The sequence below is a fragment of the Berghia stephanieae genome, chromosome 2 (genome assembly GCF_034508935.2).
Source record: "Berghia stephanieae isolate SIO BIC M18660-M18661 chromosome 2, UCSD_Bste_1.3, whole genome shotgun sequence".
NCBI classification, from domain to species: Eukaryota; Metazoa; Mollusca; class Gastropoda; order Nudibranchia; family Aeolidiidae; genus Berghia; species Berghia stephanieae.
The window spans coordinates 23767981-23795430 of record NC_088361.1 but is presented as its reverse complement, the minus strand read 5'-3'; the positions used below and the strand labels follow the sequence as shown (position 1 = coordinate 23795430).

Here is a 27450-nt window from a genome sequence, read left to right as displayed (position 1 = left end):
TGATAAAAAAAGAAATGCATATTTAATTTATATCTTTTTTGAACGATAAACACATCTCAAAATTGAACTTAACAGTAACATAATTTCTAACTGAAAACATAAATTGTATAAAAACAAAATACATGGAAGGGATCACATAAAGGAATAAATTTATAAACATCAATGCAATGTTTGGTATGATGGGACACAAAATATAACTGTCGACAACCATTTGCCAAAAGGTGAGTCTTTGTGAATGTTGAAACTATAGAAATTCACAAAAACCAACCCCATTACCAGTAAATAATAAACCGAGAGAAATACACAACAATACACATCAGATAACCTCTTTTAAAAAAAAGACTTTTGCTTAAGGTAAACTATGAACCTAGTTCGAAAGCTGCCTCTAAAATTATAAAATAGCAATTGTTTTCCCCTGATTGGTTAAGAATAAGAGAGTATTGTCTGAAGTGGACTGCAGAGTACAAATAATGAGTAAATGGGAGGGAAGGGGTACGAATATCAATCCCTTATTTGAACTATCACATTTAATCTAAAAATTGAAAATCACAATGGAACAATGTTATATTTAAGAGACATCAAACTTATGGCTTAAGGTCACAAAATCAAATACTTTTTATACAAGGGCAGTGATAAGGTATTTTATGATACAGAGCTTTATACAGTATTTACTTAGAACACATTCAATTGCAGCATTTCCACTTCGCCTCTTTCCTCTTCATTATTTCTTCAATCAAACTTGCATTGGTTTTGGTAAATGTTCTTGAATCTACAGTGCAGCACAGACTTCTTGATCAAATCGGACCAGGTCTCAAGTTTTTAAAGTTTTTGGATATATCTGTAAAATCAAGAGCTCTGCTCTGTTAAATATATCTAGTGGCGTGAATCAACTCGAAAATATAACCTCGCTGATCACCAATTTCAAAAAGAGGGCTGTGTCTTCATTAGCGTAATTTAAAAAAATCCACTTTTAGTTGATACTGATGGTGTAAGGAGCTATATTTTTTTTCACTCAACAAAAATGACAAAATTAAATAAAGTTATAACATTTTTTAACTGGTTGGTTTCAGAAGGGTGTGTTTTTAATACAAAAAAGGCCGTTGAAACAAAACAATAGAGAAGTGATTTTGAATTTTATTATGGGAAAATTTCCATGCTGCATTGTATAATAACAATTATCAATTTTGATTATTGCAACATCGACACTAATACTAAGTCTTAAGTCATTCATTTACAAAAAAAGAAGATGGCATAGTTAACAAGAATAATTGAATGTATCTGAGAATGAGAAAACAAATTATAAACAGATGAGATTGAGAAGTACATACATCAAATGATATACTTACTTCATGAATTGGGTTTGATTACGGTACAATAAATTATGCATGATAATGATATAACATATGAACGATTAAAAATCTGTACATTGACAGGGACAACATTTTTTAAAATACATGAAATAGTTGAATTACAATTTGTATATTTCTTCTTCCTTATATTAAATTTCTAAGTGGATTACTAAGGTCATCTAAGCTTCAGACCTTATGTGAAAAAAAAATTCCTCGTTGGAATTGAAAGAAGAAAAAAATGAAATGGAGAAAGAAGTCGATGCTCCTGCATGGTTTTGAAACATGGAGATTAAATTTAAAAATCTAAAACACCAAACATTTGTAAATTCATTCAAAGAATCTTGAAGATAAAACAATCTGAAAAATCAAGGAACGAAAATTTATGGAAATGCAACTGGCAAATAAACAGTAACTGAAAATCTTGACTTAATCCCAGTCAAGACGTAGGGGCTCAAACTCAAAGGGTTTTAAAAACCTTGAAAGCATTGGAAAGTTTTGTAGAAAAGGAGGTATATTTGCACTAAAAAATAAAAAAGGAGAGAGAGAGAGGGAGAGAGAGAGAGAGAGAGAGAGAGAGAGAGAGAGAGAGAGAGAGAGAGAGAGAGAGAGAGAGAGCGAGAGAGAGAGAGAGAGAGAGAGAGAGAGAGAGAGAGAGAGAGAGAGAGAGAGAGAAAATCTTTAATATTAGTGTCTTTTGTGTACCATTGAAAGCGATCTTTCATCACAGCCTCATAAACTGCAAACAATAAATCCTTTATAATTTCTTTTGTTTGTTCCTTTCTTCTTTTTTGCTTTCATTTCTTCCTGGACAATGACAATTCAGAATAAGATTTTCATATTTTCCATTAAAACCAAAGAAGCAAATAATGATTCAAGCGAGCAGTGTATTTCTTCCCCATATGTAACCCTAGGACAATCAATCATTAACAAGAAAGAAAAGAAATGAAGCACCATGATAAGAAACATGTGTAAATCAATGCGCTGAATTTGAGGCTGAACTGTTTTTATTTGTGAGCTATCCCTGCTATTTCGTTACGGAAACCAGCATTCTAATTCTCTTACTTTCTCCCAAACATGCTTTCCTTTAATGGCAACAAAAGATTTAATAAATGATAGAAATATGGGAGGGATTTCTTTAGAAAACAAAGCTTGCTTTCTAAACCCAAAATAAATGCTGACAGGATCAGTCAACATTTCAAAAATAATTGAACTTGAAGGGACTTGGATCAATGCTGCCAACCCTAGCCCATAAAAATGTGTACAATGGGGAGCAAAAATGAGTACGATTTTGAACAGATGCATACAATCCAGAAAAGAGGAAATTTCACTGGAATTTGGGAAAATCTAGCTCTGCATTTATAGTCACATGATCATCCTCCTCTCTCATGACAAATGATACCAATAACATAGACAAAACAACTGTTCTTTGTGCTGCAACATGCTTTTCAGAGGTTAAATTGATGTTTAACTACAATATGTCCCGATGAGATATTTGATTAACACCCAACATGAACTTCCGGGTCATGAGAAAAATTAAAATGTTTAAGTACACAATGAAAGTGTATGATAAAAAATAAATAATTGAAATTGAATAAAGTGTATGATCCTCAGCAAAGCCAGAATACCCAGTGAGAATACACAATTTCTACCCAAGGTCGACAGCACTGTTCGATTAGTAATTTTCTTGAAAACAAAGTGATACCAAAAGACTCAAAAACTCTTGGCAGCCGGACATGTGACAGTTGACAACAGCAGATTTTTGCAATGACTTCCAATCATAAATAAAAATCAATAAAATTTTCATGAAAATAATCTCCGTATTACCAAGCTGATTTGTGATGACGTATTTGAAAATGTTTCTCAACCATGCGTAGTGTCATCTTCCACAAAGTCCTCTGCCTCCTCACGACTGACACACTCAACATGACTTACTTTGTTCCTGAACTTGACACCGTAAAATTTGTCAGCGTGTTGCAGCAGTTCAGGTCTAAAAGTGGTGGTAATGAATTGTGCATCCTGAGCGAGATCGAAGATCATTTCGGCCACAGCTTTTCTGTGAGAAGAATCCAAGGCCTGGTCGATTTCATCAAAGAGGTAGAATGGGGCAGGGTCACACTTCTGAATGGCAAAGATGAGAGTGAGAGCTACTAATGATTTTTGACCCCCTGATAGCTGTTGCATGTCTCTCATTTCAGCCTGATTGCCTGTGAATGAGACTTTTATACCCACACCAGTAAACTGCTCCACCAAGGGGATACTCGTCTCATCTCCATCACCCTCAATATCACCCTTCTTCATCACCAGCAGACCATGTCCCTGGGGGACCAATTTTTTAAAGATTTCACTAAAATAACGAGACACCTGCTTAAAAGTAAGTTGGATAGCTTCATATTTACGATGATCTAAAGCATTCATTAAGTCAATAATAGACTGCTGAGCACTATCAAGTTCTTCTTTACGCTTCATTAACTTTTCCTTTTGTTCTGAAAAGTTCACAAATTGGTCTAAAGCTTTCTTGTTCACATGACTATATTTTTTAAGCTGTTGATTACAGCTTTCCAATTTTTTGAAAAGCTGTTTGAGATTTATATTTTGGTATTTCTCAAAAGCGTCCGAGGGAAGTGACCCAAGATCTCTTATTTTCTTCATACAATCCTCTTTCTTTTTCAATAAAAGAGATTGTTTTTGAGAAATCTTGTCCAACTCCTTTGCATCTTCTCCTATTCTGTCCTGGATATCTCGTTCTTTTCCTCGCCACATTTCTAAATTTGCTTGCATTTCTTTCTGTTCTTTATTGCGTTTTTCAATATTAGAATCGGTTTCAGCTGCTTGTCCTTCTAACTCAGACATCCGCTTCTCCACTTCCTCTTTATCCGATCGGAAACCGTTTAATCTCTTATCCTGTTCTTCAAGACTGACTTCTCTCAGTTCCTGCTGCAATCTCTCACGCTTTTTGGTCAAATTGTTGTTGAGGACATTTTCTAATTTGTTCTTTTCTGTTTCCAACTAGAAATTGAAAAAAAAAATAATAAAGAGATAAAAAGGTTAATATCCTATAGGAAGGAGGTTAAAAAATGTATGGTGAAAAAGAAATGATGTCAGGTATTTAACGAAAAGAAAAAAAACAAAGAGTGTCTTCCAAAAGTTACAGTAAAATTGAGAATAAGCAGATGAACTCAACCTATGAATTGAGCACTGTGTTTCTATTTAAATTAGGACTAAGTAATTCAGTTAAGACAGCATCCAATTTGCAGACAAAAATTAAAAAATCAACCTGTTTTCTGGTTTCCCTGTTTAACTTGCAGTAATTGGGTAGCTGGGTCTATGATTAAATTTGACGGAAAGCACTCTACTTAAGACCAGACCAGACCAGACCAGACCAGCAAGCAAACTTTTCTATCTGGCTCTAGTCTCTAAAAATAAAAAAAATAAACAAAAACAAAAACAAACAGCTAAGCTCTGACTCCATAGGTCTAATCTGATGGCCCTAAGGAATATATTTATTCAGACAATTACGCCAATTCTGGTCAATGAGATTTTTAATTGGCTCAAGTGTTTTATTATAATTTTTTTTGTTTTCTTTTTTTTACTTAACTTCTAATTACTCTCTCTCTCTCTCACTATGCAATTTCGAATGTCACTGATTATAAAACCAAACAAATAAAACTCTAAAAGGTATTATAAACGATTATAAAATTGACTTACTATGATAAAACGTTCATATAAAAGAAATCAACTGACCTTGATTCTCTCCTGCCAAGCCTGCCTGTTTTCTTGCGTCAACTTGGTTATTTGGTCATTGAGGAAATCCACTTGACGTTGGTCTTCTACACTGAGTTGAGACTGAAGCTCTGTACCTAATTCTTCCTTCAAGGCATCTGCCTGGCCTTTCATAGCCTGAAGGCTGGACTCAAGGCTAGCTGCACTTTTACCCTGATGGCGATAAATAAGAAAATGATCTGAGTCCAACGAAAAAGAAATTAAAGAGGACAAAAAGAGAAAAAGGCAAACAAGAAGAATGAAAAAAAGAAGAAAGACTGAAATGCTGGATTTTAATTATTCATGGTTGGTTAGGCTTTAAAGTTTGTTTCAATCAAGTTTATCAATACACATTATGTAATAAAATATTGGACGTTGCAAATGAAAAGCAGCCCCCCCCCCCACCAAATTGATGGAACATTGCAAAATATATTTTAAATAAACCACTTGTGGAAAATTATGTGCCAAGGTAAAAGTTTTCTTTAACCCTCTCGTGTTCAGATTCTTTTTGGGGGAGTAGATAATGAGTTCCCTATATGGCCATGTCAATCATGTAGATATCCTTTGATGATATAAGCCTACTCTTTGATATCTGTAGTCGCCTTTTCGTTTTCTACGGTCACTCATGACTAAACTCCGCTCAGAAACGATTTCATAGGTCCGTCCATCACCAAATTTCAAACTTTTGTTCTCGTGAGTTCTTAAGTTTTTTGACCGAAGAACGATTGGCTACTGAGCATCTTGACCCTTCAACGATGGGTTGTTCTGGCAGCTCACGTGTCAACAGCCGTCAACAATGAATTGAATCATCGTTGAGGCAGTGGAAGACGGCCATGGAATAGTTGCGTCACATCGCCCCGTTGTTGAATAAATTATCCAGGCATGGTCGATAGGTAAAAAAGCCAAATTATGTTCTAGTTACATTTGAAACAAAGTATATCACTGTTCTCGTCTCTTTGAGATATAAAGAATGATAAAAATCAAGAAAATCGGCCGATAAATAAAAAAGTTGCTAAAAAAAGCTAAAATAAACAAAAGCAATTTTTAAAATCAAATTTATTCATAAAACAGTTGGTTTTCAACCGATTTTTATGAAACAAAGACCAATGTACTTCTTTTTTCAAACTGATTTCAGCAATGTGACTTTCAAATTCCTCAGAATTATATTTTTTACTTTTAGGCCTACTCAATAAGGTGTTATATTCCTTGCATAACAATAGCATAATACATCGACGGGGAGAAGCGTCTTTGTTTCGGCCAGCTGGATAGATAGCCTGTGATTGGTCGAAGACTTTGAGACGCTTGATTCACAATTCTACATGAACGGACCCTGGCGGTCTATCAAAGAGCTGTAACAAATTTATTTACCGACTATTTTTCTTGGTGCTAAAATTACAAAGTAATAATTTCGCATCAGAAAAAATAACTCTGAAGTTCCTATCTCTTTATTACAATAAAATTGATACCTCGAATGACAAAATCGACCCACAAATAAGGGAGTTATAAATTATTCATAATATTTTTAAAAGTTTACAATAATTGTCTTCAAAGTCATTTTTCATCACCAAAGTCGTAATTTTTTACTGATTTTTACCAAACAAAGTGCAATGTCAATGATTTTCACCCGCAAATAAAATAGGATTTAAATCGCAATTTCTGAAACATATTTTCTTTTCTGTCGGCAAATTTATAAAAATCAAAGCTGAAAACACCCTGCGACAGTGACAGGGCCTGTCATTTCCTTCACAACGATTGGATTTTACTTACTGAGCCCAGTCTTGACTACCCCGCCCATGAATATTTGGCCGTTGTCGGTTTTTGTCGGGTTGAATCTTAAAGAGTTAAGTAGCTTTCAATGATGAAGAGGGATGGAATACGGCTATGGAGAAGTAAAATATAACTAAGGGAAATTGAGGAGACTTACTCTGCTTGGTTGTGTGTTTTGGAGTGTGGATAATTCTTCTTTCTTCATTCTAAGATCTGTTTGAACTTTTTCATAGGCATCTCTGGGGAAGCAAATTTGATTGATAAAATACTTCAAATGGTTATTGATTCCAAATACAACAAAAATATAACCAAATCGTCCACATATATCAACATTTCAGTTTAACCTACTTTTAGAGATGATTGTATATTGTTATTGCATAGATCATTTAAATAACAGAACAAGTAATTCGTCCTTAAATTGATATATATGTGAATTGACAGAAAATTAACTTATAATGTGAAGCATTCATATTATTTTTCTCTTTGTGAAGTATGGAAAAAAAGGAAAATGAAAGAAAGAAAGAAAGAAAGAAGAGAAGGAAAAAATGAAAGTAAACACCAATTTTAACATACTTGTTTTTGCTGTTTTTTGTTTCAAGCTTTTGCATTTCTGACAACAAATTGGTAATATACTGCTCTACTTTCTCCAACTCAACACGGTGACTCTGATACTCTGTCTCTTGCTGCTTCTTCAGATCAGTGAGTTCCCCTTTGCTTTTCTGTAGGTCTAAACGTGACCTGCGGGTATCATAATATCCTCCAGTCAATGCCCCTCTCCGACTGACTTGATCACCTAAAAATTAGGGAGAGTGACCAAATCAATTTATATGATGTGAAGACATAAGTATTTAAATGGTCCTGTTAAATTAAGTTGGGCAGTATAAAATTTTAAAAGAATGAAAAGGACAAATCCAAGATCAGTTACATCAAAATGTGTAAATTTATAAGTTGACTTGCATGCATTTTCTCTGTCCATGATAGTCTGTGAAAAAAAGGTAATTTCCATAACATTTCAACACAATAACACACCGACATTAAACTGATTTTTTTTTTTTTAATTTATGAAAGGATTAAGTTTACATTGGTTTCTCAATGTTGAATAATTATGAAAATAATCCAAAATCCTAGCGTCTGGCACCAAAAGAATAGAGTTGGAATACCTTTTCAAAGTGTCCAATAGGAATGGACAAATTTGGTGCTTTCAAAGTTTTGGTCATTTTTTTATGAATAAAGCAAGAGAAACTGATGAAAGCGACATTTCTATTTTTTATAGTTTTAATGAAAGTAACCTTTTGGTAGTCTCATATAGAAAATGTTGAGCCTTATTTTAATTTGAAATCTAATATATTTTATAACCTACATTTCCTGGAAAACCATTTGCATGATTAATATTTGTGTTGTCTTTTTAATGGTCCCCCCCCCCCCCCAAAAAAAAATAAAACAGGTGTTAATTTGCATTTAGTCATTGAACAGGATTCCCATGATTGTCTCTTAAAAGTAAACAGGCTGTACAATCCTAGACTGAAAAGTTGTATGAAGGAGTATTAATTATCAAGAATTTTCTGTTTCACATCTAACTCTGACAATTATGAACCGATCTCAAAGCAATGGTTACAATTTGAAAAGAAAACGCTGAGCTAGTTACTTATTTCAAAAGTGGTAATACTTATACCTTCTAACGTGATGCAATCTAAATTTTGTGTACGGGCAAACTGTGTGGCTACTTCCATGTTGCGGGCAATCAAAGTCTTTCCAAAGACATGCTTCATGGCTGGGACAAACTTAGGGTCATACTCTAGCTTTTCAATCATTGCGACTGCATCCTGAGTGAGAAGAAAAAAATTATGTATCAACATTATTCCAACTACTCTCCAATTCATACAACCTGAACATACTCTTTCTTTTAAGCATCCCAAGTAAGACAGTTACATTGTATCAGACCTATCAAGTTCAGATTTCAAGTCTTATGCCTATACACCAGCATTTCCTTAGAATAATAACAGAAAGCGTAGACAAGCAGATTCACTTTTTATCTGGTGAAAGCGACATAAAACAAGAATTTTCTTTGAGAATTTCATAAAATAACACTTAAACAGAACAGGGGTCTGATGCATTATATCAAAAACTATTACAAAAATACAAAACAAAAAATAAAATTAATATGATGTATAGATGAATACCAAAAATTCTAAAATAAAATAATGCTCGGGTATTGTAGTGAAAAACTTTAATAACCCACCCAAAAATATTGTTTAAATCTGAAAACAAGTTATGCATCATGTTTTACCAATATAACTCACTTGTGTGTGGGGGTATGGAACATCTCTGGTATCCAATTTATTCAATGGCATAAACGTGACTTCTCCTGGTAAACTCATCCTGTTCATTTCCTTCAATAATATAGTTCCTGTGCGGTCTGTATCTACAATATGGTGAAACAGCCTGAAAAGAGAAAAAGAAAAAATAAGAATAGGGCATACATATTGGTAAATAACATGGTAGTAACAAGCCTATGCTTTTTTTTTTTTTAAAGACTTTTTCCAGATTGCCAAATCGGGACTGCTATGCCAATATAGCGTTTCTTTATTTACCATTAACTTTTAAAAAAACATTTGTTTAATAAATCAAAGTGCTATGGAGTGTAGATTATCAAAATGGTCCTCAATCAAGAATGATTAAGAAAATTTTAAAAGTCATTTCCAACCAAAAAGCTAGCACTTTGACAATCAACAGTTAAAAGTTAAAATCAGCAACAATATATGAAAAAAAAAAAAAGAAGGAATCAGCAACAACATTTAAAGTGTACAATAAACATTAAATACAAACCAACCTTGACCCAGCAGTAACTTCAACACAAGTGTAGTAGATTTTTTCACATTTGAAAGCTTCAATGAGAGTGCCCATGTATCCAGCTACAACATCAGGGTGTCTGTTTTGCTCACGGAATGACTGGAGGACTCGTTGGATACTGTCAATTCCATTTAGCATACTCTGAAGCAAAGACAAAATTTGAAACTCTCTGTTTAAAAAAATTGTAAATTTCGTAACGGTACAGGATGAAGACAAATTTGTGCAGAGTGAATGTTTTCATGGTTGAATTTAAAACTTAATTTATGCAAGACTCTTATTTCTAGAGCATATTTATACATTTCAATAAGAATTGGTGTTCACCAAAATATTTCCAGAAAAACATAATTAAGTTGGTCTACCTCGCAAGATTATCCTTTCTTCAAGATCATTTAAGAGTTCTGACATTTAAAATGTGTACCTTTCCAGTGAGTGAACGTAATCCCTGCAACCGTTTGTTCAACTCTTCAGTTGTGGTGCTGAGCTGTTGTTGTAATGTGTTCTCCTGACGCCATAGAGTGCTGAAATACAAAACAATCTCATTTTACTTATCAAAATAGTTATCAGACATTTTCAAATTGACATTTATTCCAACAGCTAACCATTAGTATGGAACAAATTTTTTATCTCATGTCCTCACAATACCAGTCAACCTGATGCAGGTTACTAATTTACACATCTGGCAAGGGTTAAGTTTGCATTGAGTTAAGGGCTTGTAAACACACATAACTTGCATGTCCGAGACAGCCATGATCATGACTAATAATGATAACGGACAAGAGTGAACCCATGTGAACTGACATGTGTAGGTAGACCAACTCACTATTAGGTGTCTCGTCTTATCACAATAGTCAAGCAATGCTAAGTGCGGTCAGTGGTCAGATGGGTGACTGAAAAATTCTGGTCCCTACATGTGTCTTTCAATTAGGCACTTTACACACATTTGCTCACACAACTCAGGTGTGAATGAGTGCCTGGCTCTAGGCAGTGACGGATATTGTACGAGAGTTAATACTAAAAATACAGCTCACAGGTGAATGGTACTCTATGAAATAAAAATATTGTTCCATATGACCTGCTCAAGAAATAAGTGAAACATAAAGCGCATGGGCGTGGTAAATCTGTGGAAATGCACTATATAAATGTTCTTATTTATTTCAATTATTTAACACCACTGCTATCTATATGAATAAAATTCCATAAATATTATTTTCCTCATAACTTTAAGAAAACTTGTAAATCAATAATATAATGGCTGTTAATAAAAGAAAAAAAGAATTTAATTAGGCCATGGTAGTGGTGATGTAGGTAAGAGAGAGAGAGGGGGTGGGGTGGGAATTTAATATCATGGTCCACGTTTACCTTTCAGACAAACGTTGATCGTAGTTTTACAATAGAAATTTTTTAAAGTTTTGAATGATTTACTTTCGCTTATTCTGTTGAGTATCTTTATCCGCTTTCATGTCAGCAAATTTTTTGTTGTTGTCCTCAATGCCTTGTTTCCTATTTTCAATGTCTTTCTCCAATTCCTGAGGAAAAGAAATATAATATAAAAATATTAATCACCCTTTTCTCTCACTTTGATGACCAGAATGATGGTTGTATAGAGTGGTAGCATATTCAATTAAATTAAATAAAATCATCATGCTTCAAATTTTTAGAGCATTATCTTCAAATTTTTAGACCATTGTCTCACATATTACAGTGTTAAAATGTTGCAGTGAGCAAAAAAACTAAGATGATATTTATAAAATCCATTCATTCGTGTATACCTGCCAACCCTTCACATACCAAAAGTCACCACCCACCAGCACCACAAAGCTATATTATTATTATCATCATCATAATTGCCAGTACCATCATATCATCATCATAATAACCACTTCTACCAAACTAAGCTATACCCCCCTCCCTTCTATTCCTATCATGTCATTACTTTTAAAAATCGAAATTTTTTGAGACAATGGCAGGTATATAGAATCCTTTATTTTTTAAAAATCAAAAAGTTGAATACTTACAGCAATCTCTTTTGTCAAATTTGTTGTCTGACCCTGTCCTTGTTGTTGAGCATCTTTTAAATGTGCAATCTACGTGGATAAAAAAAAATCCATATATATACATGTGCAAAGAAAACAAAACTAAGAACTAAATTGAGTACAATTTCATTCTATTAATGACACAAAAGTTCCAAATTATTCTAGATTTTCATATTTAACCAACACCCCCCCCCCCCCCCCCCCCCCCCCCCCCCCCCACCCCCCCCCCCCCCCCCCAAAAAAAAAATCCACAACAGAATGCGAACCCTCCATTATCACACAACAAAAGCATTAGCTATTAATAGAAAGAAAAAGCCAAAAGTTGAAAACCCGGTGAAAGAATTGAAATATCTGACAAATCACCTGTTCCTCTTTGTCTTTAATTGCTTTGTTCAATGACTTCAATTCCTTCTTAATCCAAGCATCTCTGTCTTCGCGTGACTGGAAGTGGCTGCCTCTTCCTTGTTTTGCATAGAGTTCTTTTCTTTTCTGATCTGCCTCTGCCAATCTGGGACATGATTAAAAAATAGAAAGGGTTTGGAATAAGTTTTTCAAAATGATTCTTTACAAATATTATACAAAACAAGATGTCCAAAGTATTCTGCTACAGTGGATCTCATAAGAGTGCCAACTGGTCAGGAAAATACTTGTGATCTAATGACTCTAAGCAGGATAAAACATCATTTTCCAAACCAAATCAGTATACCATAGAGCCCATTTATAACATATTTCTCTTTGTTTCCCATTCCTGAAAGCTCTAGTCATGACCACAGCTCTTCTCCATTATGCTAGCCACAAGCCCCTGATAACTTTATTTGAGCCAGGATTTGAAATAGTCTAACAATGTACATGAATGCAGGAAATTGTTACAATATTATACTGTGCCGTGTGTGAGTGTGTGTGTATGTGTGCATGTGCAAATTTAAAAAAAAAAAAACAATTTAAAGACTTGATCTATTAAAAAAATATATTTAATTAAAACAAATAGATCATAATTACTTGAGAATTCCAAAAGAGAGGAAAACAAAATCATGAATTGAATGAAATTTTTATATACCTACGGAAAGAAAAGGGGACACCTACCTTGTTGAACACATTTCTTCACTGTCAAGCTTTTTCTGGTACTCCTGACATACAGAATCATACTGACCCTGAGTTTTTATGATTTTTTCATTCACCTTTTCAAGCTCGGCTTCTGCTTTAGCCTGAAATATATGATGTTCAGACTCAATCGAGAAATTTGCTCATTTGAAGAAGGGGTAAAAAAGATGGGAAAATTAGTAATAGGGAGACTTCCTAAGAAAAGTTGTCCAGAACCATAAGACCAAAAGAGCTGGAGTTTATCCCAGTGTGAAAAACAATAGCAATTGCTTGCTACCCTTTGGACAGGATACTAGTCTATTGCCAAGTACATTCTACCAGATCTAACAGACCCAGCTACCCCATCACTGCTGGGTGGACTGGGGGGTCAGAAGAAAATCTTGACTTCAGAATCAATCTCAGCCCGTTGCATGAGAAGCGATTGCTCTATCAGGTGAGCTATTGGGACCCCTTCATAAAAAAACATCCTGAAAATTATTTCTCCTTTATAGTTTGAAAACCGTGACAAAAAAATAAAAAATAAAAATAAAAGCATTTTTGTCAAAGCAGGGAATGACCATGATAAGAAAAAGTTTCCTTCCCTATTCAATTCCCGTGGTTTTTTTTTTAAATTTGAATTGTTTGAGGTAACATTTGAAAAAAGGTTGAAGAAGTATTTTTTGGGAGCACATTCTAATTCAGAGTTGAACAAGTTGATCTATTCGGATTTAATGTGCTTTTGAAAATCTTGAAACCATAAGACCTCACTGGAATTTGACCAAAGTTGCCCGTAACCAAGAATTTTAATCATCTTGAAAGGATGACAACATCTGTTACTAATTATCATTTCTTGACATTAAACTAATAAGCCATAACATCTCCAAGTTACCTTTGTATTCTGATAACCTCTTTGATCTTCAACAATGTCTCTGATACTGAGTTCCAACTTTGAGTTTTTCTTCGTCAGCTCTTGATATTCACTACTCAAACTGTCCTTGTCCTCAAGGGTTGCTTGGATTTTTGCCTTCAGTTCTTTCAATTCTTTGCTCAAAGTCTTAAAGAAAGATTAAAAAAATAAAATAGAGATTTTTGCCTCGAAATGACGTTCTCTCAGAAAGTAACGACCCGGGGCTGCAAGTAACGGCCCAGGGCTGAAAACCCGAAGACAATAAAAAGTGTAAGATTGTTTGTCAAAGCGAGTAGGAGAAAAAGTGTACAACAAAAGTGTAGTCAACAATTTGAAAATGGAACCCTCCAGTCATCTCACTCCATCGTGGATTAAGTTTGGAGATAATTTTTAGAACAAGTTTGTGTGGGAGAGAAAATTGCATAAAACTATGCTTTCTTCTCTTTTTAAAAATACAGATAGTTTTAGCCCTGCGAACCTATTTTATTGGCAGAAACAACAGATTATTTCCACTGTGATCTTTTGAAAGAGGACATTTTTTCTTTCAAAAATAAAGCCATTCAGAATTGAAGGAATGTCTTGTGGTCTTTCTCAAATTGAAACTTGACACAAAGTTGACCACAGGGTTAAGTTGGCATGTAGTAAAAACAAAAACAAAACAACACTCTAATGCAATCTATCATTCCATAGATAACAGCTGTATCAATTTTTCATTGTATTCATGACATTCTTCATTCATTAGACCACATCCATGAAATTTATCTCTGCAAATTTTTACAATAAATAATTTAGAATAGTTTTTTTTAAATGTATAAATTTCAGTGTAAAGCTGCAAAACGTTATACATAAAATATAATACTAATATTTAGTAAATAAGAGAACAGTTGAAGCATCTAAAAATGTACAATAGGGATCTTTGTCTTAATTTACCCAATGATGCAAATGTTTATGCTTGAAGCTCAAAGAAATAAATAGCGTTAGTCAAATAGAATGAAAACTTAATTAACAAAGACAGATAATGTGGACATTTCAGGTTTCCCCTTTGTCAACAAAACAATATAAATGAATGAAACACTAAAGAAGAATGAGAGATCTATTTCTCATCATTAAAGTTTCATTTTTCGAGTGTTGCTGACAAAGGGGAAACTCAAAACATTATGTCTTTGTTAATCATACTGAAGCTTCCATTCCATTTAGCTATTAGTATTTAATTTACTTAAAGGATTTCTAGTATTAGAAACTCAGTCAGGTTATGAAGGATGTCATAAAAAATTTAGAAATTGTAATGAATCTCAGTCTCCGGTTGATGTTACCTTAACTCTGTCATTAGCTGCTGTCAATTCATCTCGCAAGGCTGTCGAATTGGCTCCACTGTTGTCTCTTTTGTTTTGTAACTGAAATTGAGGGGAAAAGAAAATAATAAATAAAATTCCCTTTTATCATCATCAGGGGAAATTTTTCTTTAGGGTTTATCTTGAGACAGAGATAATCTAGGCATCAGCTGTAGTGCAGCACTGAAAAGTCAGCAAAATGAAATAAAAAGGAATATAACAATTTCAAAACAACAGAATACGAAATGTTTTGGGCTAAAAACCCTTCTGTAGTCAACAACAAAAACATTAAAACCAATTAGACAGCAGAGAAATATTTGGCATGTAATTGGATCTTTTCTCTCCGTCTATCTGGTTTTTAAGTGACGTATATATGTTTTGATTATTCTTGAAGAAGGATTTAGAGCCTGAAATGTTCAGTGTTTGGTATTTTGTTCTCTTTTGAAGCTGATATATTCACTTTTATTCATTAGTTTTTAGTCCACAGCTTTTAGTAGCTTAGTATCACTTGTGAAAAGTCAGCAGTAGGGGCTGTTTCCTGAGCAAAAATCAGACATTCATATCAAGCCATTTTTGTCAACACCAACCACAGACTGTAATTAAAAGTGATTCTTTAATTGTTTTTGAAAAGCAAAGGAAGACAAATCCAAACTTCTCTAGAAAATGGCAATTAACAAATTTCTACCCTCATTAAAAAGTAAGACATTATTTTTATTAAAGTAATATGTTTTCTTTCCTATACTTGTATTTGTATTGATGAATGTCTCAAACATTGCGCAATTTTCCTTTCTTACATCAATTGAGAATTAAGCTTTTAGATGCACATGGGGTTTTTATATTCTATATTGTTTATATATATAGCTTGATCAAATCTAGGCCATTCATGTGTTCACAATGCGTAATGTAGTAAATGATATTATATGTTAAGAAAGTTGTTTAGATACCTCATCAAGTTTCTTTCTTGTGTCTTTCAATTCATGGTCGTGGATTGTGTACTCCAAAGATCTGTCAAGAAATAACAAGAACATTAGTATTAATACTTTCCAAAGCAGTAAAGAAGAGATCATTATATTTCAATTAATGATCACAAAACATAGATAGAGACCCGAATTGAAATGTTATAGATTACAACAGTCAAGTTGTACAAATTTAGGAACTTATTCAGTGAAAAATAGAAATGCAGTCAAATTAAATATTTAAAAATCCACCATTGTCTCCAAAACCACTTAATAGCAATTCATTATGCAATTAACACATTTTTTTTTAGCACTGAGCCAGTCTACGTTTTCATTACATTACCAGCACCTCTGATCTGATAAAAGAGTGATTTATAAAACTGTAAATGGAAAGTTATTACTATGCATAAAAGACGGTTTAATTGAAATGTCACTAAATAACCATTTCTACACACTTACCGTCTCATTTTGTCCCATTTCTGATATTCCTTCAATTCTTCTTTCTCACCCTCAAGTGTGTTGAGTCTTTCTTCAATGTATTTCAAAAGGTCATTGATCTTTTCACGCTTACCCTCTGAAAAAAACAAACAAATAAATAATTCTTTGAGAAAGAAAGAAAAATAAAAATGACAAAAAGAGCAGTAGAATTAGAATTGTCCCTGTATTATGCTTCACTTAAGACTACTAAATAACAAACAAAAAATGTTGTGCTTTATTATGGTTGCCTAGTCAATCCTAGGATACTTGGATCATTCAAGGCCATTATGTAGAGGATTATTTTCAAGCAAGTTATCTTAAGATAATTTATTATAAAGAAAGCTGTCTATACATTTGCTTAGTATTTGAAAAGATGTTTTTTTTATTTAAAAAAACGATAATTACCAGTCTCTGTGAGAATAGCATTACTCTCTTCTTTACGTTCATCATAGACTTTGGTGCCTGCTACTTCACGCAACAATTTCAAACGTTGAGAGTCAGGGGCTGTAGCCATTTGATTGATCTGAGAAGGCAAAGAAATCCATAACTTAATGCTATCACCATTTAGCTACATTACAATAGGTAATCATACTCATATTATGTTAACCTAATTTAGTAGAAATCAATTCAAAACACAATTGGGATTTCTCATTATCAATGTGAATTTAATTCTTACGTTCTGACAAAAACTTTTAATCCATCACATATATAATGTGACAGGTATATAAAACATAAGTACTTTACCTTTCATAAAACAAATTAAGTAAAAATTTATGCAACTATAGACTGGAATTTTCACTGTACATTCCACATTTCTTAAAGCTTCCATTAAAGGCAATATCAAAATTTCAAAATTCTTTGATTTAAAAAAAAAAAAGAGAAGGATTGCTTACAATGAAAATCAGCAAAAAAAAACCCAACAAACTTCATATGATAAAAATTTGGATTAAATTACCTTTCCTTGTTTCACAATGTAGTATGGGTTACTCCTTGAAAAACCAGCACTTTCCAAAAGATTCATCACATCTGATTTACTGATTTAGAAAACAGCAATAAGTATAAAATCAGGACTTAATGAAGTATAATTAATGATACACAGGTTAAGAGCATTGTTGATATCAGTCCTTATAATTTTGATTTGCCGCACTTGTTGGCTTTTCCTCATCTTATTATGCTCCTAAAATAAGTCCAAGACACACATGTCAAGGTCAGAAACTTACAAGCGTAGCAGTTTATTTCAGAAAGAAAAAACAAAACAAAAACAAAGAAACAAATAAACGACTGATATTTAGACCATAAACAAACAAACAAAAAACTTTAATTTCAAAATCTTAAAATTTACTTACGTGACCATTTTCTTGTCTAAAAAATACTGGTCTTTTTTAGAGCCGATGACACGCCTGAGCACAACCTCATCTTTCTCAATCTGAAACACAAAACAAGAGAAAGCTGCTTTAACATCTGGTAATATATATTTAGTCATTTCAATGACTACAACTTTTAAGACAATACCAGTGCTGAAGTCATATGGTGACAAAATAAGAAATATTAAATTATCAAATTTAAAAAGCGGAATAGGTGTTTAAACCCTATGCCCTTCACAATCACTGTCACTGTGACTGTATTGGCAGCACATGTAAAGAGTCTGTTTAATTTCTAATATAATATTCAAACAAGGGAGAGAAAAAAAAAATCAACTTCAAATTATTTCATTTAAAATGCATAATCATATGTAGGAATTGAAAATCACTTTCTGGGGACAGAAAAATAAAGGATATCAAGGGGAAAAATAATATGATCTTCTACAGCGAATTATTTGGAATTTCAATATTAATTAAATTAATTCTGAACACACTTTGAATTGAGCATAAATGGGATTGAAAATCAATTGTGAACCAAGAAAAAAATAAAGGAACAAAAGATAAGGAATTTGAGATTTGCTTATTACAGTAAATTTTAACCCTTAATGCAAAATAAAGGCATGGACACTTTGAGCTACTTGGCCAATGTGAATCCAAAATAAGAATGTTTCTTGTTAGCTTATTCCTATGATCCACAAATCAATATAGTTAAAACAATAAGGTTATTAAGGTCCCTTTCAGATGGAAACCCCCACATAAATGATACCAATTGCAGACATGCCAAATTGCAAACTTCAAATTTAGTAATTTTTATGTCAAATTTTACATGGAAATTAGTAATTTCTGAAATTGTGTATGAACAACCACAATACTATTATTATTATAGTAGTAGTAGTAGTAGTAGTAGTAGTAGTAGTAGTAGTAGTAGTAGTAGTAGTAGTAGTAGTAGTAGTAGTAGTAGTAGTAGTAGTTGTCGTAGTAGTTGTTCTTCTTCTCATCATTATTATTATTATTATTACAACAGTAGTAGTAGTAGTTGTTCTTCTTCTTATCATTATTATTATTATTACAACAGTAGAAGTAGTAGTAGTAGTAGTAGTAGTAGTAGTAGTAGTAGTAGTAGTAGTAGTAGTAGTAGTAGTAGTAGTAGTAGTAGTTGTTGTTCTTCTTCTTATCATTATTATTATTATAACAGTAGTAGTAGTAGTAGTAGTAGTAGTAGTAGTAGTAGTAGTAGTAGTAGTAGTAGTAGTAGAAGTAGTAGTAGTAGTTGTTGTTCTTCTTCTTATCATTATTATTATTAATAGTATTATTAAGTATTACTAAGAATTAAAAATCGTAATTTTCCATAAAATTTAGTATTTGGCCATGAAATTTGTCTAAAATTGTTAAGATTCGGCATGTACGCAATTGAAGTCGAAACTTGTCCAGGCTTATATAATGTTAAATCTTACCAAATCCAAACTTCAGTTTAATGCCACATATGAAATGTGCCCTAAAGAATCGTATATTTCTATTTTGCTAAATAAAAAAAACTAAGGAGCCAAAAATGTTGAAGACAGCAAAATGTTATGGAAACAAAAAAATTTAATATAAAATTACCAATAGCCGTAAATCAAGATACTTGGTCCACATTTATTTTTGACCTATTTTAATTCTTTGAGTCATTAATGGAATCTACAGTGAAATATATAAAATAAACCTACTGGAATCCTGTTATCAGAGTTGTCAAATATAATTTCAACAAAAGCACTGATGACTCTTGGACCTGTGCCTTCGTGAAGGAGGGCTTGCCTCTGATCAGGTCGCATGTGACTGAATTCATCCGATAAAACAAACTGGATAGCTGTAAATAAAATTGTTTTGACCCATCTATAATCTGTATTTATAACTAGTATAATGAGAAGCAAATGGTTCAAATTTCTTCCTTAAAATATTAACTTGTAAGAAACATGTAGTTAGTCAAATAACAAAAGAATTACTCAAAAATATTTAAAAGTGGGCTTATACCATTGGCTAGTAGTCTTTTTTTTGTTTTTTTTGTTATTGATGTTAGCCATATATCTTTTGATCCAAGGTTTCATAGGTTATTTCAGGTAATGGATAATAAAGTATGGAAGCAGACTGGTCGTTCAATATTTACATTACTTTTTATATCCTGTATCAAATGATCATTATGTTTAGGTGAGATATGTGTGTTTTTCATTCTTTTCCATTTTTTAAAACCACTTTTCCCTGAAAGAAAGTACTTTTATCTTGTGTTAAAACCTGCCTGGTTACTGTCATTTTCTGGTTACGGTTGTTAATGTCTTTCAATCTGTCTTATATTAGAACCCATAATGTACAGGTTTTCTTACAGTGTATTAGAAATCTTACCATAGAAGAAGTTACTTTTGCCTGATCCATTTCTGCCAACTGTAACAAAAAAAAAAGAAAAGAAGATTAATAAATAAATTAATGAATGTAAATAAATCGATGATAAATGACCACAATAACTGAGGGCCTGGGACAAAAGAATTAACAAGAACACCTTGTGACAGAAAAAAAGTAGACAAAGTTGTTACAGTAATCACACTTTTTGATGGGAATCTACTGCTATTCTTTAAGTGAAATAATTGTTCATTAATTAACCATTAACAACAATGATGGCTAAAATACTCCAAAGTTTTTCAAAAATTGCTTAACATTAACATTGAAATCTCTTTTGTGTCATATAAAGTTATGAAGAAACATCAAAGAAGGACTGATATAGAATACCCAGATCCAGAGGACAAGACGTTCCATAACTAAAGGGGATCTCCACCTGCTATAAATCATCTTTCTACACTGTTATTAAATGTATACGATTTGAAAACATAATGATAATAACAAAATTAATTTGTTTGGCTTTTTTAAAAACACATAGGAGAATAACGCTTTAGTATATATGGAATCAAATCAAATTTTCAACCTCTGTATAACCGATGCAACACGTTTAAATCTGGATGAAAATTTTTTAAAATAATTTTAATCACATATTTTTTTTATTTACATCTTTGTAAAAAAATCAAAGTGGTGAAAGTAAATGATTATTTTTCCTTACCAATCACATTGTGCTTAGAGCTGAAAGGTTCCACTACAGTCTGATCTCTGTAGCTCCGAAATCCTTGAATGATTACCTGAAAACAGATTTATTAATTAGAATTCTTACCTTCCCCATACAAAATATACGCTTATTGGAAAAGCTGATATTTGTTCATATATCCATTTATTCCACGAAATTAGCACCACAGATAGCACACTCATCTCCTTACTTCATTTTCCGACCTTTAAAATGATACCTAATAAAATTATTTGTAAATTTAAGTTATAGTCACTGGCAAAAAAAAAAAAACATCTGCAAAACTTCTGAATGTAGTCTATTTCTAAAGCACCCACTATTGTTCATCAATATCAATATAATATCTAATCTTGATTTCTAGTAAATTTCCATCACTCTTCACACTGACCCACCCAAACCATTTCTATCACATGAACATCCTTGGGACTCTCTCCTCATACATGGAGGTCACGCTTTCATTTGATTCAGACTCCATTTGCAACAGAGAATACATGCTTGCTAAAATTCTCGTAATTTATTTTCATTATTTCTTTGTTTTGTTTTAAACCAAAACAAAAATATTGTTAGTATTGGATCATTCCAAAGCCTGCCCCTTTCCACTTTTTTCATTAATCCCAAGATTCTTACAACTGAGACATTCCACACCACTACCACCAAAACTATAACTAATATAATTTTTTAAATTAGCTTTTTTTCTAGAGCCTTTGTTACATATTGCATGGACTTGGAAATTTTACATAAAAATGTTTCATTGAAAACTATGATCATTTTATAATGTGTATTGTACTTACGATGACTAAAATTTGACAGGCATTGTTTTTGTTTTTTTAATTTCTTTTGTGGAAACGGCTTAGGTAAGCTTCAACAATTTGAATCACCATCAGGTATGTCACTTTAGGAATTTGTTTTTGAAAGATTTGTGTCTACAAGTATTATATTCGAGCGACGTAGACTATGTATCATCTAAAAATAAAAATGATGTGTGTCAAAATATAAACTGAATTTTAGAGTAAAAAAGATTCATCTTATAATATGTAGTTTGATTTTAAGAAGCAGACTTTTGTGATGGACTTTGTCAAAAGCTTTTGAACAGTCCAATAGGATTGCGTTTGCCTGTCCTCAATTTTCCAGTGTTTGCAACCTGGTACGTACAGTTATGTATAAATTTGGAATCTAAAAGGAAAAAGGGCTATTCCATGCCAAGTGGACCAAATCTCGAATATAGGGAACCAAACCCCTTTTGCTTTTCCTCAAACTTGACTCAATTGAAAATACTTATGAAGTATGAAGCATGAAGACAACCAAATTTTCAGTTCAAAAAATGGATATTTGAATTTTTCACAAATTTATCTCAAACATGTCAAAATCAAATTTGCTCAAGGGTCCATTTTTGTGGGGCTATACCATTTTTATTAATCAAGCTAAATGTCTCAAATTGGATAATCCTGTACAACTTTTAGCACAGATTACAATTATTTGAAAGAAAATAAAAATTTTCTTCAACTTTGGAGGTGCAATTTGGCTCATTTCATTCATGCCAACAAATATAGAATGAATGTATAGTCCATATTTATTGAACTGTTAATGTATTATTTCGCACCTTTTTCAACTAAAAACAAAAAAAAAGGAAAGCATTGAATTCATTAGCCTTTAACAGCTTCTGATATGCCAGATATTTTAAGCTTTGTTAGCTGTGTAGTGCAATATTAGTTGATATTCGGGGTCAACATTATTAATTAATTTGTAACTTAAGAGTTGAGAAACGTAGCTTCTTTGCAAGTGATAATTACCTAGAAGCACTGCAAAATACAAGGAAAGCTTCCATGTGCTTATGGAAATAGTGTATCTGCTCAATATATCAAATTTTGAAAAAAATCCCAGCTGACATCTTTGACCATTTGAGCATTGAACTCGAAGTTGGTGAAAACGTGCGATTTTGGTGACCGTTGCATAATGCTATGACTTATTGTTCGAAAACTATCAGTGATGATAATGGCAATTTGTCAAGGCTGCCGTTATCCGGTGAGATAATTTTCTCATTATTCGACCGTACTGGATGATAATAATAATAATAATAATAATAATAATAATAATAATAATAATAATAATAATAATAACAATGATAATAAATAAATAAATAAATAATTAAAAATCACGATTGTCCACAAAAATGGAAAATTCAATTTTTTTGTGGTGCTTGCAATACATTTAGGTCAAATCGGCACCAGTAAAAAGAAGAAAACGGAATAATAATATGTTCCAGATTACAATTAAAACACCCAAGAATACGTAAGACAAAAGGGAATGTGTTAAAATAGGAACAGGTGTAGATTCCAAGAGCACACTATCAGTATCAGTGTACCATATGTTCCAGATTACAATTAAAACACCCAAGAATACGTAAGACAAAAGGGAATGTGTTAAAATAGGAACAGGTGTAGATTCCAAGAGCACACTATCAGTATCAGTGTACCTAGGACATCCCTTCTCCATCACCATTTTGTGTCTCACGCTCCCATATCACTTTTCCGCCTGATGACTTCCACTTTTTTTTTTCTAGTGTCTAAAAATAGTAATGATACAGTCTGATATCTAGCATTATCGCACCGTACGGTCGAATAATCACTTCGATTTGTCAAACAGAAGGAAAAAGTAATGGTACATCAGTCAAACTTAAACAAAACCATAACATAAAATATCATAGTATTATATTACTACTTCTAGTGTACATCTATTCTTAACAGTAGAAATATAACTACTTTATGTAAATTTGTAATGAATTGTCTTCTAATCAAGAGATTTAAATTTAACTTTTGGTCAAAAGGCCTGAAAGTATGTGTTTTTACTTGTTAGATCTTTGTTACTGTTGCCTAGTGGTTAAGGATCTTACAAATAAGACTCAGGTATATTTATAATAAATCAAAATTGTAAAACATTGTAAAAACAAATGTAAAAATGGTAAACTAAGTTATTGCCCTTATAATTGTAACAATCTCTCTATAATCAAATCAGATGACGTTTATAAAGTAAAACATGAAGATTCATTTTGATAGAAGAATGGTTTAGAGGCAACTGTGACTTACTACTCTGAGGGAGCCTACCGAAAGCTCCTACATCCCCAGTATTCTTTGTTTTTTATAATGTTCTAGTAGGTGGTTTGGGAGGGGAGAAACTCTGTGAAGTCTCCCCCTCCCAAACCCCTTACTATAACATTATACAAAAAAGTCCCCCCCCTCCCCAAACCCCCTACTAGAACATTATAAAAAACTACGAATATATTGGGGATGTAGGAGCTTTCGGAAGGCCTCCCTATTCTGATATTCAATTCACAATTCACTTATATAGTAATATGTAACCTCTACTCTGTCCATCTTGTTCAAATACACTAACCTTTTCAACCAAATCAAAGTTTGTAAATAATAATCAGCCTATATTCTTATCATCATAACTTTTTAGCAGTATCTCATCTAGCAGTAGCAGACAACAAATTTGTGAGAAACTGACCTGCCTGGTCACTTGTAATTTGTAAACAAGAAATGGCCGTATCTTTTTTTTAAATGAACAATAGTTTTAAAGAATCAAATAGCTGCAAAGAAAGCAGAAACGTTTACAGTGAAGGCAAAACTATCTCTTTGGCCGAAATGAGACTGACTGAAGGGACCTCGACCTCTTTAATTGAGAGTGGAGTGAGTGGGAGTGAGAGGATTAGGGACACCTCTCGACTCTCACAACATCCCGGTCTCTCAAAACTCAAACAAGACTGGCTTATCGACATCCAGACACAGCACACGAGTAAAAATTTGATAACCAATAGTATCCTCGACTATATTATTGCCAAATTTTGAGTTACTTTGGAATGCGTAACGATGCTTAGGCTTAACTAAAAGATTGCTGTCTTTTTTTTCCCATTAAATTTGGCCTTATCGATAATAGGTATTATCAATTACTTTGACTCTGAGCCAATCAAGTAACATTGCAGTGTGCACATTCATTTAACAGACCTGTTTAATATACATATTCTCTTTAAAATTTCATGTGGTTGCACGGGGTTGGTATGCAGTTGGTGAAATATTTAGTTTTTCTGTTTTGTGGAAAATGTAAACAATGAAAACCCTTGACACAAAAATGGCGGTAAGTTCCGACTTCCGAGTTCAGACAATTGACCTCTTTCGCCTTGGCATTTTTTCCCTTTCGACACCGATAAGAGGGCAACCAAAACGTTTTATTATAATTACCAAGATGCACATATTTGGCAGGCCTGATAACCGAACACAATTATGAGCTTGATTTAACAATATATTGCGTTTGTTTGAGATTATTTCCAACAAATGAGCTCAATCTGGCTATCAGACCTGAAAATAAGTATACGTCGATAAATAGACTTTCAGTTTAAACAAAAAAACAAAGCGGTCCATCTAATTTGCCGTCCGGATGCCTCCAGGGCCGTCCAGAGACGTCTGGAGGCCGTTTGAAGCATTTAGAAGCCATCCGGAGGCCGTCTGGAACAACCCAGAAGCCTCTTGGCCATCGGGATGCCATTTAAACGGTATGTAGCCACATAGAGCCTCAGGGAACCGTCCGGGTGCCGTCAGATGCCGTCCGGGGTTCATCTAAAGCTTTCTGAAGTCTGAAGCCATCCGGAGGCCGTCAGAGCTGTACGTCTGGAGTCATCCAGAAGCCTCTGTGACTGTCCGAAGGCTATTGAAACCGTCTGTAGCTACCTAGAGCCTCGGGATGCCGTCCGGATGCCTTCAGAATGCTTTAGATGACCCCCATACGGATTCTGAATGGCTCTGAACATCTCGGGTGGCTTAATAATGCTTGCGGTGGCTCCAGAATACTTCTGCAGGGTTTCAAACGTCGCATGGATGGCTTCGCACGGCACAAGCGGCTCTTGGAGACTTCCCAGGCTTCAATTGCCTCCGGACGGCTCCAGGCGGTTCTGGTGGCTTCATAATGCATTCGATTGCATCCAGACAGCTCCAGACGTGTCCCGACGGCTTCTGCGCGGCTACATACGGTTTCTATGGCCTCCGAATGGCGCTAGAGGCTTTAGGATGGCTCTAAATCTAAACGCCACAGGCGGTTCTGAGGACCTCCTGATATCTTCAGTAGCATCAGATGGCCTCCAGACTGCCTCCGCGCGGTTCCTGACGGCATCAAGTGGCTCTGGGCGGTTTCTAACGCTCTAGAAGACTTCAGTCGGCCTCCGTATGGTTTCGGACGGCTTTTAGGGCCCGGGGTGGGGTGGCTTGAAGCCCTCCAACTGCCGTGTGGAGCAGTCAGGAGCTAACCGGAGGCTGTCTGGAATCGTAAGGAACTGCTTGGAAGCCGTCTAGAGCTATGGAAGGTGTCTTCAACTGCATCAAGCCACCTGGAGCTTTCTGTCGTATTTTTTGTTTATTGTTTTGTATTACGACTTTTAAAGTAATTCGGAGCAGTCCGCTACTACCTGGAGACTGCATGGAACAGTCAGGAGCCTGTCCATACCCGATGGAGGTCGTTTGAAGGCCCCAGAGGCCGCCTGGAGCAAAATTCTGGATACGCCAGGCGGTCGTCAGGAGCCATCCATAGGCTGTCTGGAGCGGGTCGGCTGCTTGGAAATATTTGAATGAACCTAGAACTGTATGGAGCCACTTGTCGCCGTCAGTGGGTGGATTTATTTTTTAAAATGATTCTGTCTTGCTATTTATAATGTAATTTTTGTAGTCATCCAGAGGCCATCTGAAAGTTCAGAGGCGTAGGAGCCAACCGGAGGCCGTCTGGTTCGTCTGGAGTCCATATAGAGCCGTTGGAGCTGACTGCAGGTCGTCTAGAGCTGTCTAGAATTGTCTGGAGCTGCCTGTTTTTGTTTGTTTGTTTGTTTATAAGGGTTTTACGGCGATTTCGACACATTTAGGTCATATCAGCGCCAGTAAAAAGGAATAAAATTGGATAGTAAAAGTATTCTAGATTGACAATTAAAAGGACATAAGAAAAAGTAAGACAAAGGGGAATGGTTTAAATAGGGAACAGATGTAGATTCCAAGAGCACACTATCAGTGTACTCAGTTTGAGATCACATAAAAGACACAAGCACAATAATAATAATAATAATAATAATAATAATAATAATAATAATCTGAAAGTTCAGAGGCGTAGGAGCCAACCGGAGGCCGTCTGGTTCGTCTGGAGTCCATATAGAGCCGTTGGAGCTGACTGCAGGTCGTCTAGAGCTGTCTAGAATTGTCTGGAGCTGCCTGTTTTTGTTTGTTTGTTTGTTTATAAGGGTTTTACGGCGATTTCGACACATTTAGGTCATATCAGCGCCAGTAAAAAGGAATAAAATTGGATAGTAAAAGTATTCTAGATTGACAATTAAAAGGACATAAGAAAAAGTAAGACAAAGGGGAATGGTTTAAATAGGGAACAGATGTAGATTCCAAGAGCACACTATCAGTGTACTCAGTTTGAGATCACATAAAAGACACAAGCACAATA

At 33.9% G+C, this 27450-nt stretch overlaps 1 protein-coding gene across 1 annotated transcript; it reads right to left on the bottom strand.

Annotated features, from left to right (window-relative positions):
* Positions 1-25131, bottom strand: LOC144964534 (structural maintenance of chromosomes protein 3-like). Its single transcript, XM_078898953.1, has 23 exons — positions 24972-25131; positions 20953-21028; positions 20247-20285; positions 19577-19716; positions 17856-17935; positions 17465-17543; positions 16915-17032; positions 16492-16606; positions 16021-16081; positions 15059-15139; positions 13728-13892; positions 12842-12963; positions 12122-12266; positions 11741-11809; positions 11148-11251; positions 10144-10243; positions 9706-9866; positions 9176-9317; positions 8548-8698; positions 7449-7668; positions 7033-7114; positions 5091-5282; positions 1-4355 (listed from the first exon to the last, which is right to left on the bottom strand). Exons 1-23 carry the CDS (start codon positions 24984-24986, stop codon positions 3210-3212), a joined length of 3603 nt encoding a protein of 1200 aa, XP_078755079.1. The 5' UTR covers positions 24987-25131; the 3' UTR covers positions 1-3209.
* Between the last annotated feature and the right edge of the window lie 2319 nt (positions 25132-27450).